Raw genomic sequence first — 14,538 nt, 5'->3', positions numbered from 1 at the left:
CTTTCTTCTGGGTCAGCACTGAGGTCTTCTCTGTCAGTGGTCAGCTGCCTCTGTGCATCCTCCGAGGAGAAATCCTCAATGTCTCAACTCTGGGTGGAGCAGTGGTTCTACTTTCATTCTCCCATAGGAGGTCCACACCCAGCTTCTTTCAGCCACCATCCAAAGCTTGTGTCCACAAAAGAACTTAGGAACAATCGTAAAAGTTGAGCTTTGTTATTTGGCTCCACTCTTCTTTCACCTCATGAGTCATCACCTCAAGACCCAGCAGTCCATCAATCCAGCACATGCTCCATGCTTTAGTCATCACACTTCACCTCCTCCACCTGGGGCATGATCTCATATCCGACATGGAGAGGACAACGGATTGTCAATAAATATTCAGTATTTTTAAATTCCAAGTTTTGGTCCTTTATTTTATTCAGCAGTGAAATGCCATGAATACAGAAAATAAGATCAATTTTCAACCATGACCTTCTAAACGTTGGAGAACCTCAGACACAGTACACAGTAATGGGATGGAACTCATAACCACCAACAGAAAGTGGGAAATAAAACCACCAAGTACATAAATGTTTGCTACGGTTCCGATCGACTGTATACATAGAAGGGTGCGAGTCCCACTTATTAAGCCGTAGAAAGGATACATGACTGCCGGTCATAATGTTTCGTCAAAGTCTCCACAGAGGTACAAGCAATAAATACACACGTCAGGTTAAAGCCTTACAGCTACGCAAAGCAGATGCAGAAAAGCAGGTTTGCTATCGAGCGAGCAATGAAACAGTAAAAATCCCAGAAAGAAACACAGATATTTTTCTCTTATAGAAAAGAAGATCGGCAAATTCCTCCACCGAATTTTTTTTTTTCCGTTTTCGTTTATACATAAGTATGCACAGTTATCAAAATACAGACAAATTAAAGCCAGAAAGTCCAGACAATCCTAAAATCTAGTGGAGATCAGTTCTGGAGGTCTTCCTGGTGTTCATGTGCAAGCAACTATTTTTCATTTGTACAAAAAAAAAAACCAAAAAAAAAATACATGCACTCTACAGGTAACATTTCTGTGGCGGACCGTCCCGGAACTTTGAGGTAACATCTTCGTATATTTCGTCCAGATTTTTATTGTTTCCAGTCTTCTTTTTTTTTTCCACATGCATGTTTTAATAAACACAAAATTCCCTCACAGGTTGAATCTACGTCATCCATCTACGAAGTTTCTCAGGACGTAACGTTGCTAGCTTCCGGATCGCGGGGAATGTAAACGTTGGTTTGTGTCGGAGCGTGCGGAATTGAAATCGTCTGGTGCAGAGGTAGAAGCTTTCAGAGATTTGGGGGTAAAGTGGGAAACCCTTTTTTTTCATGTTGAAAGACAGCGTACTAGTTATTTGGTACGTTTGTTCAGAACTTCATCTTCACGTCGCAGACTCCAGCCAAGTATTAAAAGAAGTAGATGCGCCCCGCTGGAGGGGAACTTAGCCACCTTCGTAAAGCTGTAATACAGTATTACACATCACTCATCATCGCACGTTTGTTCATCTGCAAAGGAGTAAACTGCTAGCTGTGTCCGAGCCAAGATGCTAGCAAGCCTCGGTCTAGTTGTTTTTGTGTACAAGAGGAGGCAGAACTTTGTGTAACTTTGGTTTACTGAGAACTAGGGTTGGGTACCGCTCGCGTAAAAATTTAAGAACGACATGAGACCTAAAGAGCAGGGTTCTTCCCAGTTTTTTTTCTCTCTGAAGGGGCGTCTTCCCTCCTAGTGGCGGGATGGCGGCACTGATATTGCGAGTCACACATCTCTGCATATTGACAAAAACAGCGGAAAACTCCCCCTACACGGGAAAAATCGTTGGGGGGGTCAGTTTCCCAGTGTTGAGATAGCTGAGGAGAACCCTGCACAGGTCCCAGTGTTCTGCAAATTTGTGCGGAATCCAGTTACCCATGTATGCAGGATCCAAAAAAGTCTGATGGGACGATTCTTGCCAACCAATCCTTGACTATTGTTCCACAGCTAAAGAAGGGTAATGAAAACTGACCCCTGCAACACAGAATCTGGAACAGTCCCTTGGGGACACCACAGGTTGTTCAGTCTTTTTAAGTCTGATCTAACCTTTGTTCGTGAAAACCTCTCGGTGAATATTTTGGTTTGGCAAACTTCGGTAACATTGATCTTTTTGGTTGAGCCTTTGCACATTGTTTTATTCTGCTGGGTAGCAAATTCGAGCAGGAGGTTGACCCTACTCTTTCCGCTTGGTTCTGACTGTGTGTGGACAGTAGTGACTTAGATGAGTTAAGAAAAACAGATCTTTGGCGACAACCTCTTCGAAAGCACGTTTCCCATCTGAGTAAACTTGAGTCTGACAAGTGCAACTGCAGCAAGCAAGTGGAGCGATCCTGCCGTTGAAAGTATTGATGTGTTGTGTCCACATAATCGACTCCTATTTAATCGGTATTATTCGTTGAAAAAGTAGATCGCGCTCGGCACCCAACCCTACTGAAAACAGAAATGAGCGTTAAAGCAACACGTTTTTGAGATTACTTTAGCTGCGAGGAAATGACGAGACCAAATCTCTACAATTCTTTTGTATCATTACAAAACACTGCGATGGCTGTAGAACCGATCTTTTCTTAACCAAGCAGAGTAGCCTCGTCATTTCAACATGAGATTATTTGGCTTCACTAGATATTGTTTGGTTAGCGAAGGTTTCTGTTTTTTATCGGAACACAACTGCCACTTTTAAATAATCACCAGGTTACGAACACATGGAGTGCACATACACATTTTGGTCATGAGTCACTGTTAGCATCCAGCGCTACATCACAAGTACGCATCACATGTTCCCCTCTTTTTTCTTTTTTTTTTGTCTCCTGGTCGCCGTTTTTTGGGCAAAAGTGAAACAATCCCAGAGTTATTCGAAGGTAGTTTTAGCGGAACAGAAAGCGTCTCTTTGTACTGAAGTCGGACCGGTTTGGTGGGCGGCTCCCGTCCAGAAGCCGTTCGCTCACATTGGCTTTGGTTTCTAGCTGTTGCCTGCGACTGTTTTCAGGTAGACAAAGCTTTTTCCCGACGAGGAGGTGAGGAGGACCGTGTGAGAGAAGCACGTGGTGCCACACACCAGCTAGCCTTGTGGCAGTCGTTGCCTCATTTTGAACAGTCCTTCCCGTTCCTCTCAGGTGGCGTGGCTCTTATGTGGCTCGGAAATTCAACGAAACAGGATAAGAAAGAAAAGTGGGAAGCGACAAACAGGCAGTGACGGAAATTTCGGGAACATGTGGTGTGCAAATGAAGAATTGAACCAGCAATTGTCAGGAGACAGCAACAACTAGAATATTCACATAAACCATGTTTTTGGCAGTATATGACGCCGCGGATTCCATCGCTCCTCCGTCCTGTTGGGCCCACGCTGTCGCTAAGCAGTTTTTTTTTTTTAATGAAACAGGCATCTTATGCCTGTCTGGGTTTTTCGGGAATCCCTAAGGTCTCCAACATAGAGTTCCTTCTGTCCGGATGCATGCTCAATAAATAGTCCCAGTGGTGAGAAACGGCGGGAAGTGGTTTTTAGTCTGTGTGGGAGAAGTAGTGCGGCAAAGTGACAGGGCTAAAAACCTGCCCTAGTCACTCAAGGTCCTCCGACAAGTTCCCTTCCTCCAGCTCCCGGTCGTCGTCCAGCTCTGGACTATGGTTAGCCGTCGTGACCAGCGACATCGGACAGTCGTCGTCGTCCATGTTCAGCGGTTCTTCCTTCACATGAACTGGCGGCCTGAAAGAGAAACATGCAGATGTTAGTTCCCAGGAAAATAGACTAGCATTTTTCTGATGTAGGAAACCTAGACTTATTTCAATATTTTTAAATATATTTATGAATATATTTCTTTTAATATTGAAACATCAGGGAGGTAAAATAAAAAAAAGATAGAACAAAAATAGACAATTGGGCAATATATTAAAATCATATTTAAGAAAAAAAAGGTATTTTTAAAATATTGAAATTGCAGATGAAAATTAAATTTTTCAGGAATTGGAAAATAAAACAAAAAGACAAAAATCAGCAGTCTTAACTGATTTATAACCGATTTCCTCCTGAATAAAAATTAAACATTTTAGAGGACAATTACTATGCATAAAATTTTTAAGCAATAGTAACAAGGAAAAAAACATTCAATACAAAAACATCTTATAAAATAGAAAAAAAGCATTTTTAAAAAAACACTGCCCAACTCAACTCGACACAAAGACAGCTATTGAAATAACAGTTGTGGTGGAGACGGTGGGAACAGCTCACGCAGACAAACGGAACGTGTGACGTCGCGATGACGGAGGAATCGTGTGTGGACGGCGGGAACGTGAAGACAGTGCGAACATTTCGTGGAAGTCAGCGGGAGCATATGCAGAGCATGTCGTGTGCCGCAGACAAATATTTTGTTGCATCAAAAGGCCATTAGGAGCGTCCTGCGACGGAACAAGCGTGTTGTTTAGCTGGATGCTAATTTGACACGAAGCCTCGCGATCCGCCGCATGAAAGTTGCATGGGAGAAAAGGCGGCGCGTGTTCGTATGATAAGCTGCGACATGTTTGGCATTTAGAAGTTTACTGATGACACCAGGTTGAAATACATGAAAAGAAGCGGAGAGGGGGAGAGGCGGCAGAAGAGGAGGGGAAAACAGGCCACATGATAAATAATGGAGAATATCTCATCCCCAGTCCCCCGGAGCAAAGGCAGAAGCTTTTTTATCTAGTTAATAGAAAGCTGCTCGTTAATATGCGGCGCCTGTGCGTGTCGCTCCTCAAGAGGAAAAAGCGGCAGCGAGGTTCTGCCATTAATCAACTTCAGCCCTGGCAGTTGCGGCGGACACCGTGATCCATGTTTTTAACTGTGAATGGATGAATATCTCTGGTTGCCGTCCAGCGGCCGTGGGCCGGGATGGCAGCCTGCACCCTGCAGGACAGCACCGGAGTGGGCGGCGAGCCAGAAGAATAATGCTGTCACACACACAAACAAGGCAGAACATGATCCAGGGCCGGGGAGAGGCTACATCTGACAAACCTCATTATTCCTGACACTTTGGATGCATCACTCCCCCCAGACTTCTCAGGAGGGGGGTTATCACGCTCAAGTACATTAGGACGTGTCTCATGGCCGCACTCTCCCCGTCGCTGAGAAGGGGGGCTTCGGTTTGAAAAGAATTTTAAAAGGCACAGATGACGTTAATATTCAGCAGCAAATACTGTAAATTAATATTCCGAATGAAAGCCTCCATGATGGCTCGGGAATGTAGCGAGGCAAGGACACGCCTGCTGTGTTTATCCTTACCAACGTTGTTATCATGACTCTACGATAAAGGTGATTTGCTTCATGGCATGACCAATATCTGACTAAATACAAGTAGCATTCGACTTACGACCTGCTCGACTTACGTCCACCCGTACTTAAGACCACGGCCAGCAGATGCTTTTTTTTTTTTATTCAATGTCTGGCACCGCAGCACGTAGCAGCCTGGCATCGCGTACGACAGTTACAGCTGTAAACAGCTTGGTATATAATAGTATTCAATAGAAAAAGTTTCTTAAAAATGCAACAGATTGACATCGTATATCTTATACAGTAGTACCTATAACCCTCACGTCGGGCATTTTGAACGTCCAATCTGAATTACGACTGGTTGGTCGGAACCGATCCCGGTCGTAAGTCGGATGTTACTTGTATGAGCTGAACTTGCTATAAATCTACTCTACCTGAGAATTCATTTCACTATTGTGTAACTACAACCTAGTTCACAAACGTTCAATTATTATTAACAATTGCAACATGCAACTTCGAAGTGGCTGATGGAAGCAGAAGTCTGTGACTGAAAAAAAATGTCAGATGTCACAGGGTTAACAGCCCAGCTGCTGCAAATCTGTATGTTTTTGCTAGTTATTATTTATTATTTAAATTCCTTCCTTTCCTTCGGCAGAGGACTTCACTTACAGGACACCACAGACACTATGACGCCAGTAGGAGAATGAATGCATCTAATTCTCAACCTGCTTGTGTTCCATTCCATCGATTCATCCCAGTTAAAAATAAATCGATGGCAATATCCACCACCAATTTCTATATATAAACATTCTGATGTGGAGTTTGTGAGAAGATTTCCACACACACAAACTTACTGCACCTGTGATGAGCAGTAGTTGTCCTCGCAGTAGTACAGTAGTAGTTATAGGAGTAGTAGTAGTACCAAGTATTTAATATTTTTATAGTTATAGTTGCAATATTATCAATATTAATACCGTGGTAGTTATTCTTATAATTACTACGTGCAGTTGTAGTAGGAGCAGTTGCAGCAGTAGTCACAGTTCCAACAGCAGCTTCAGTAGTAGATTGAGCCAAAGTAGAAGTAGTGAATTGTTTTTGAATCCGACGCTCAAGTGTAAAGCCCAGCTGGTTCTAGTCAGCAATGGCTTTGTTCGTCGATGACGTCTGTCAGAATGGCGCATGTTGGTAGGTGTCGTTGTGCCGAGGGCAGGGGGGTAAAAAGCGGGACGCAATTCAGCTAACGCTTTATTAAAAACATGACTCATTTAACACTTAATGTGGAACCGCTATTACTACCGCGTGGTTCCACGGTAAACGCCGGACTCCGTCATAAATCTGTGAGTGTGCACTCACACCAGTGGGTGATTAGCAGCTGCCATCATGCAGAGGTATGTCGGGGATGCAAATAAGGTCATTAGTCCAGAGACATGATGGGACGGGGAGGGGATGAAACCTGGAGCAGATCAAAGACGTTTGCAACACCTCACTATGAGTCATTAGCGAACGTGAAACAATTGAGTCAGAGAGTTGCTCCTCAACTGTCTTTTCAATAGTTAAAAAACTAAGTCCAACACAATTGTCCAACACTTATGAATGAATGAACCCAAGCTCTCACTGACAAGTAGAACCTGCGTCCTGTGTGGAAAAAACCTTGTGTGAATTCTTGAATTCTACACAGGAAGTGCTCAGGCCAATGGTATTGAGTCCCGAGCATTAGTCACCAGCATTAGTTGAGTTGTGCTCTGATTCATGTAGCGTGTTGTGTACTTGTTGACTAAAACAGATAGATGGAAGGTGGGTCAGTCAAATTCTAGTTGCGTCCTTGAAAGGAGAATGCTTGCTTGATGTTTTTGTCAGATTGAAGGACTCACTTTGGTACCACTGACAAAATAGTACTTTTTAAAGAGCATCTAGCTCATGGAGTAATCCATGATCAGAGTAGTGACCGTCCAGATGTGCGTGAATCCTACTCCAGGACACAAACATAAGAGAGTCTCTGCATCTCCTGAGTCCTCAGTCAAATACAACTCATGATCACACATAATTTTGACTCACATTGTGACTCAGTCCAGTCTGGGAGAGAGTCTCTTCAAGACTGTTGACCTTTCATTCTGATTCTCAAAGCTTCTGTCAGATCATAAACACTATAAATATACATAAATACTATAACAGGATGTGATGTCAGCTCCACATAGCCTGATGCTAGAAGCCAAGTAACATTTTTATTGGAGTATTTTGAGTACTGGCTTTGAAGTGAACCAGTGAAGCTAATTTCTGCAGTGGTGATTCTTTATTCCGACCCCTCGGGGTGAACACGGCTGGATTGCATGCACGCAAAGCACCGGCCGGGCCTGAGGCAATGGGGTGTGCGGTTAAACAGGCGGCATTAACCTCCGGCTTCGGAGGAAGAGGAGGAGGAAGAGGCGGTTTGTCTAATTTGTGCCGAGGTGTCCTCTCCGAAGAGAGGCCTTTAAGGTGATGTTCTCTTTAGCTCCGCGTGACGGCTCTTCCATTATTTACGGTGATCTTGGAGAAAAGACGCTCGCGAAAAAACACATTTCTTCCATTTTGAGGATGTCGTGGTCGCGAGACGGGGTTTCGTCTCTTCACAAACATTCCAAAAACACAGGGTCGGGTGAGAAGACGACGGCGGGTCATGAATGTCGCATGAGTTTTCTACGCGTTCCATTAAGGTAATGAAAGCAGGACTACTGAATATTAACCACGGCAGAGAACTGGTGCTGGAAGGAGAGAAGAAGAAGAGAGTGGCGGAGGTCTCGTACCATGTGAAGACTGATCTGTGGCCTCGGGTCAAACTGGAGCCCAAACTGCCGCTGTGGGTCAAATATCAGGCCATTAAACTAACAACAGGGACACGATCAATTCAGTCACAGAAGCTCCAGCAGCTTTGACACGTGCGCCGCTCACCGCTCTGCCCACAAGAACACGCCTGACCCGTCTAGCAGTCTCAGTTTTTTGTTTTTGGTTGATTTGGTTGAACACATCCACTGATAGTTGGTATTAAGGGATGTGTGCACCTAATCTTAGCATATATAATTATTTAGAAAAAATATATAAGCAAAATATTGAAAAATGATGATGACCTAAAATAGAAAAAAATGGGCTCAACTCTCAATTCCTTCTTTTTTGATAAAGGATGAGGGAGACTTCATTGACACCACAAGGAGGAAATTCACCAAAGCAATGAATTGAATAAATACCTCTGCAAACTTCTAGGCTGTCACATGACTGTGACTACATGACTGTGACTACAAATGTGATGAATGCAGTTTGGCTCACATGTGTACTGGAGGGGAGTATCCAGGGCTGCTGTGTCCGTTAGTGTCCAGGTGATCCAGAGACCCGTTCAGCTCCTCGTGGTTGGCGTGCAGCAGGGTGGGAGGGCTGCTACTGATAGTTCCTGGGGGGCTTCCACCTAGAAGACCCGGCGGGCTTCCCCCAAGCAGCCCGGGTGGACTGCCTCCCATGAGTCCAGATGGGTCACCGCCAAGGAGTCCGTGGCAGCCACCCATTGGACCGGCGGCGCTGCTGTTCATGAGTCCCGGGGTGCCCAGCAGGGGGAGCGAGGTCTCGGCGAGCGCTGCCTGCAGGTGGAGAGAGGAAGGACTTAGAATCGCGGTGGGACGACAACACATCTCCCCTTCCAGTCCAAGTTGTCCACCTGAGAGGAGAACTCTTGACACTTCTGCCTGCTGAGCATTAAAGTTATATTGGCTGATTAAAATTTTAAACTTTCTGCCATGAACGGCGCTCCGTGTAGCGAGTGAGCCAAATCTTTCATGACAGCCACCATCAATATTCATGCCAGTCCTCACACACCGCCATCAACCTTCCAGGAAGAGGGAGAGGACAACAACAGAGGTGCCGCTTCTGGTTCTGACCTGTAAGCTTGCGTTGAGGGCGGTTCCGTAGCCCAGACTGGAGGGAAGGTTCTTGACCAGGGACGGACTCCTGAGACCGACACACAGCTCTTGTTAGTCATGCATAAACGTAACAAAGAGTGACTTCTTTCTGGTAATAGTACTACTTATGCTCCTTTAAATCTGCAGGGAGAGCACCCCACTGCTGTGTGTTTTATTGTTCGATCATCAGGTGAAGAGTGCATGGGTTCGTACCCCGTGATCTTTTGTGAGCGGCGCTTCTGGTACTCCACCTCGTCCACCGTCCACACAGCTCCCTTCACATTCTCCACGCGCACAAAGCACTTGTGCAGACTGAGGTTGTGGCGGACGGCGTTCTGTGGACACACACACACAGGTCAGGGCATCACTCTCTGTCCGTCCTCCACCATACATTTATGAGAGAGCAGAACCTTCACACGGCTGATTTAATTATACCGCATAAGTGCTGCACGTATCAATCAGCGCGAGTGCGCTAAAAGAAGCTAATCAGCGCGGGACATGAGTGGCGGGGCTGATGTCAGCAGCGCGGACGCTGCGTCTTAATGGACGTCCTCACTGATGACGAGTGTGTGCCTGAGTGCGCTGGCTCCCAAGCTCCACGAACGTGTGTAGCAAAGTCCATTGTTGAACGGATGTTTCTTCATGCAAACACACAACCACATTTGAGGATATATCTGTGTGTACGTATGACTTAAACAACAGTGTGGTCAACACTGGTTTGTGTAACTGTATGTTTAAAGCCAAACTGTGATTGTGTGTATGCATGTGTTAATGGAAGTACTGAGATTGACAGAGAGTGTACATTAACACAAGAGCAAAAGTGAGTGCTTTGAAGGAAGGAATGTAGCTATAACATATGAACTTCTGTGTGTGCTTGAGATATAAGTGTGCGTTAGCGTGAATTTTAAAATGTATGTCAGTATCCCAGTGAGGGTTTTTACTCAGATGTTTATCAGTGTGTGTATTTTTGTGTGTCTCGATTAGTCTGTGAACATGTCTGCAAAGCTTATATGTGGGTGTGTGAAACAGTATCTCTATTCTTGTGAGGACCATTTCTTGGAAACACACTGACTTGTGAAGACATTTTGCTTTGTGGGGACAGTCCCCTCAAAGTTAAACCTGAATTAGAGGATTAAAACTTCATAATAACTGGATCTTTGGTTTGCATGGCTAGGTTTAGGGAGAGAGGCCGGGGTAAGCATGAAAGTCAATGAACTGTCCCCACAAAGACAGCGGTACGTGTGTGTGTACATGAAAAATGTTCACATCTTTGCATACACCACATGCATGTAGAGGTCGTGAATGTGCCGAGGATACTGTGTAAATGTGTGTTCATTTTAGTGTGTGAACAAATATTTGTAAAAAATGACCGTTTACAGTAGGAAATGGCTTTGTATGATGTGTGTTTTCATAGTCAGATTTGTGTTACAGTGTTCAGTGTCTGAAAATGTCAGAGTTCAGGGCATTGGCAGAATGTTTGTGTGTGCGACTGTATGCAATTGTGTGATCCAATGTATTCACGATGCAGCATTAAACAAATGCAAGCATGTATTTGTTTAAATGCACGTGTGTATATGAATATATATGCACACGCGTCTACATGTAAATGAATGGTGAAGGTGCGTGTCTTAGGGTCTAATGCTCAATTGCGGACACACAACAAAGGTGGTGAGGATTTGACAACAACAACAGCAATGATCACGGTGACAATGATTTGGGGGCGCAGCGAAGACGAAGCGCCGCCGTGCTGTATAGGCTCCATAATTAAAACATGCATCAGACTCCACAAATAATAACGGCGGCTTTAATATCCCTGCCGCTCATATTTATCATCCTGCTGCTCTTTCTGCCAGAAAAAAGGGATTCAGGAGGAGAAAAAAACTCATAAGCAGATCTCGCATCTGACCTGAAAATCCCTGGATTTGATTGATCTTAATGCCCGTGGCTGTGAATATGATAATTTTAATATTAATGAGCAAATGAGCAGTTTTATTATGCATGCTATATAGTTAGAACTAATAAGCTTCTGGATGAGAGGAGGAAGAAAGAGGGGACGAGGAGGGAGATTCTTCTTCTGAGCTGATGAGATATTAAACTACCTTTCATTCTCTTCCTTTAAACAAATTCTGGGCGTTAATCACCGCGGCGACGCACAAAGGAATGTAAATATGGAGTTTTTACCACTTCCTCGGATCCAGCGGAGCACGTTTGTGTCCGCCGACTGTCCGCGCCCCGCCGCTCATTTGCATCCCAAATCCAAATTAATTCACTTTTTTAACTAAATCTGGAGCCATGTCTCACATGCAGATGAGAGCCTGACCCCCCCCCCCCCAAATCCACCACCCGCCCCCGCCCCGGCCATGTGGGCGTCCACCAAGGCGCAAACGGAGCTAACAGACTGAAACACTGCTTTATCGGTCGGCTGATGCGTTTTTGTGGACGATAAAGTTAGTGCCACTTCAGCTCCGGCTGAAACATCATTTGTTCACAAACAAAACACATTATTATCCCAGATGCACCTCAATGCATCACAGCTCAGTGTGTTTAATTTCGTGTGTATTTTCGCTTCGAGTTGGTTAATAATAAGCAAACAGCCATTTTTCCTCACTAATTAACCAATGATATTCCAGAGGAGGCGGCGTCGGGGGGGGGAAGCGGGGTGGGATGAGGTGTGTGTGGGGGGGGCTCTGTTAACAAAAGCTGCTGATGATGGAGTGGCTGCTGTATAATTAGTGCGTCAGAGCGCTCGCCGCTCCTCTCCACACGCCGCTATTAATTGCTCTAAATGAAGGAGGAAAAAAGAAAGAAAATGGAGGCGTTCTCTCGGCTGTCACTTCCAAACGGGAAATAAATAAAGAGGCAACGTTGAAGAGCGCTAATCGCTCACACACCGCCGAATTATGATTTCTCCGCTGCCGCCGCTATTAATTATGTCAAGTGATCGGAGGGAAAAAATACTTTTGCCTAATTAACTCTTTAGCGGCCCGATGAAGCGTCCACGGGGCGCGTCCACATTGCACAGAAAACTGCTCCCAATGGTGCTACATAGGGGGCGCTACATCGACAGTAGCGCACAGAACGCTACTTTTGTGATGCGTTAATGTTTGTTTTCACAGTTCTCGTTCCTGCCACGCTTGCAAAGGCAAAACTGCTCATTCACAGCCTGTTGACCAGGCACTCTTCATTACGCTGTTCTTAAAAGGCAGCGAGTAAAAGGAGGAAGTAAATGATCTCTCTACAAGTCACAGCATTTCTGAGGGATTTACCTTCCAGGTGGCGGCGTTGCGTCTGAAGTAGGCGAAGGTGCGCGTGAACCAGCTGTAGATTTCGTTAAGCGTTAGCTGCATGTCAGCAGAGTCCATGATAGCCTGCAAGGAGATGACATCCCATCATGATTGACTCACAAGGCCTTGTCACACACACACACACACACACACATGCAAGGTTCACTCATTTGAGTCTAATCACCAAAAGTTAATTTCTTCCCACTCACCTGTCTTATGAGGGTTGCATACGTGAACGGCGGTCTGACATCTGCGTTCTTATAAAACTCGTAGTTTGGGGCAATCTCTGGAAAAATAAATACTGTGTCACCACCTGAAATAATTGGTAAATTTTAATCCTTCAGGAAGTGACTCAAGCTTTCATCAAATTAAAAAAAAAAAAAAAAGGTGGGTGGAGAGGGAGGAGGGGTGAGGTGGGAGGAGATGGGGGCGGGGTCACATCAAATCATCATTCCTAACAAAATGCATTTTTAATTTGTCTCTCTCGCGAGGATCCTCAACATGCCGGTAACAGCGCGGCGAGTCATTCGTCAGGCCGACCTGAATAATTGATGCTCACTAAACACACACGCCGTAAATACAAACATCAAAGCGCAGCATTTAAAAATGCAAAGCTCGGAGAGGCGTCATAAATATTGGATTTTATTTAAATACCGTTATTTCGACTTAATTAACGAGCATGTAATATTGATGCTTGCAGGAAGCGCTAGCGTGTTTACGTGCAGGGTGATTAAACGCACACAAGTGTTGAATAAACGGCACTCGACGCAACGTGCGTCTGTGTCGACAAAGCATGTGATCTTGTGCGTATGATATATATATACTGGGGCGTGTTTGTGTCAGCATACACAACGTACAAATGAGTTCAGTGATGAAAGAATGTGTGTGTGTCATTGTGTTAATGTGTGTTTTTGTGTTCATGCTGTGCAGTGTTGTTGCTTTTGGATGAGTGCTACCAGTGCACTATGGATGTTTGCATATCAGGCCATATGTCAGTGTGTCTCACTATGTACTTGTGCATCTCACTGTGTATGTGTATTTACTTGTGTGTGCCCATTTTAGAGTGTTGTGTAGTTGGACCTACCTGACGAAATTGGCATGGAGTACTTGTCCGAGTGGCGTCTTCGCATAGCGCCCATGCTGGGCACGTTGGCACCGCCCAACACGGAGGGCACCTGTGGCATAGCTGCCATGGGTGTGATGGGTGCCGTGGGCGTAGTGGGAGTCTGAGGTAAGTTTGGGGGTGACGCTGAGGGCAGGTTCTTTGACATGGTGACGCTGGAAACCAGGTTGAGCTGAGAAAGAGAGACGTTGGAGGGTTATTTGGGGAGTCTCGGGCTGTTGCCCTCCCAAAACCCCAACACGGAGTCTCTTCTAATGGCGACAAACAAATTGTATCACCAGAATTGTAAGTAGAGCACAATGTTCCAGATTATCAAATGATCATCTGCCTTCTGTCCTTCTCTTTATCTCTCTGTTCGTCGCTTTCCGCTGCCTTCCCCTGCTCACACGCATCAGCAGGCTCCTTCACTTGTTTACAGCGGGATTAGTGGGTTGTCACCAGTTTTGTTCTCAATCACATGCTCGGTGGAAGACAGGACTTCAGAGGAAGACCACCCCAGTAGGGCAGAACATCAGACTTCTCTATCAATAATAATGTCATCGCTTAACTTTATCTTCAATTACAAACAGAAAAGATTCCTGCTGCAACTAAAACAGCAACTGATCACATATCAACCCCATAACCCACTGTGAATCACAAAGTTCTGGAGACGTCTATTGGACTGGACACTCCTCCGTTATCCAATTTCCTAATGGTCCGACGTCTTCCTTCGCTTCCCAAATCTCATGTGAGCGCTGCTAACCGACTGGAAAATTCCTAACTGACCTTTTAGTCTCTGCGCTAATTTACCCGGAATGGTAATGACGCCGTTATACATATTCAAACCAAATTGCCTTAATTGTGAGTCCACAAGTGGAATGCGGCCGAGAGAGGAAGCAAACTTGAAAAGCCAGTGAGGGGAATTGGGCTTGGAG

At 45.1% G+C, this 14,538-nt stretch overlaps 1 protein-coding gene across 12 annotated transcripts in view; it reads right to left on the bottom strand.

The window, feature by feature from the left end:
- Nucleotides 1–400: 400 nt before the first annotated feature.
- Nucleotides 401–14,538, bottom strand: part of foxp2 (forkhead box P2) — a 117,865-nt gene continuing 103,727 nt past the window's right edge. For 7 of the 12 annotated variants that reach the window (XM_053861925.1, XM_053861928.1, XM_053861929.1 and 4 more), the window contains 8 exons: nucleotides 13,586–13,796; nucleotides 12,711–12,814; nucleotides 12,484–12,585; nucleotides 9,431–9,552; nucleotides 9,197–9,266; nucleotides 8,595–8,899; nucleotides 8,078–8,128; nucleotides 401–3,755 (listed from right to left, as the gene is read on the bottom strand). In XM_053861925.1, the coding sequence (XP_053717900.1) occupies nucleotides 3,611–3,755; nucleotides 8,078–8,128; nucleotides 8,595–8,899; nucleotides 9,197–9,266; nucleotides 9,431–9,552; nucleotides 12,484–12,585; nucleotides 12,711–12,814; nucleotides 13,586–13,796 (1,110 nt within the window). In that variant the 3' untranslated portion in view covers nucleotides 401–3,610. The remainder of the gene's footprint in view (nucleotides 3,756–8,077; nucleotides 8,129–8,594; nucleotides 8,900–9,196; nucleotides 9,267–9,430; nucleotides 9,553–12,483; nucleotides 12,586–12,710; nucleotides 12,815–13,585; nucleotides 13,797–14,538) is intronic. The other 5 variants (XM_053861932.1, XM_053861937.1, XM_053861933.1 and 2 more) reach the window with 3 other exon arrangements.

Source organism: Synchiropus splendidus, chromosome 4, assembly GCF_027744825.2.
Source record: "Synchiropus splendidus isolate RoL2022-P1 chromosome 4, RoL_Sspl_1.0, whole genome shotgun sequence".
NCBI classification, from domain to species: domain Eukaryota; kingdom Metazoa; phylum Chordata; class Actinopteri; order Syngnathiformes; family Callionymidae; genus Synchiropus; species Synchiropus splendidus.
This window is presented reverse-complemented; position numbering and strand designations above follow the sequence as displayed.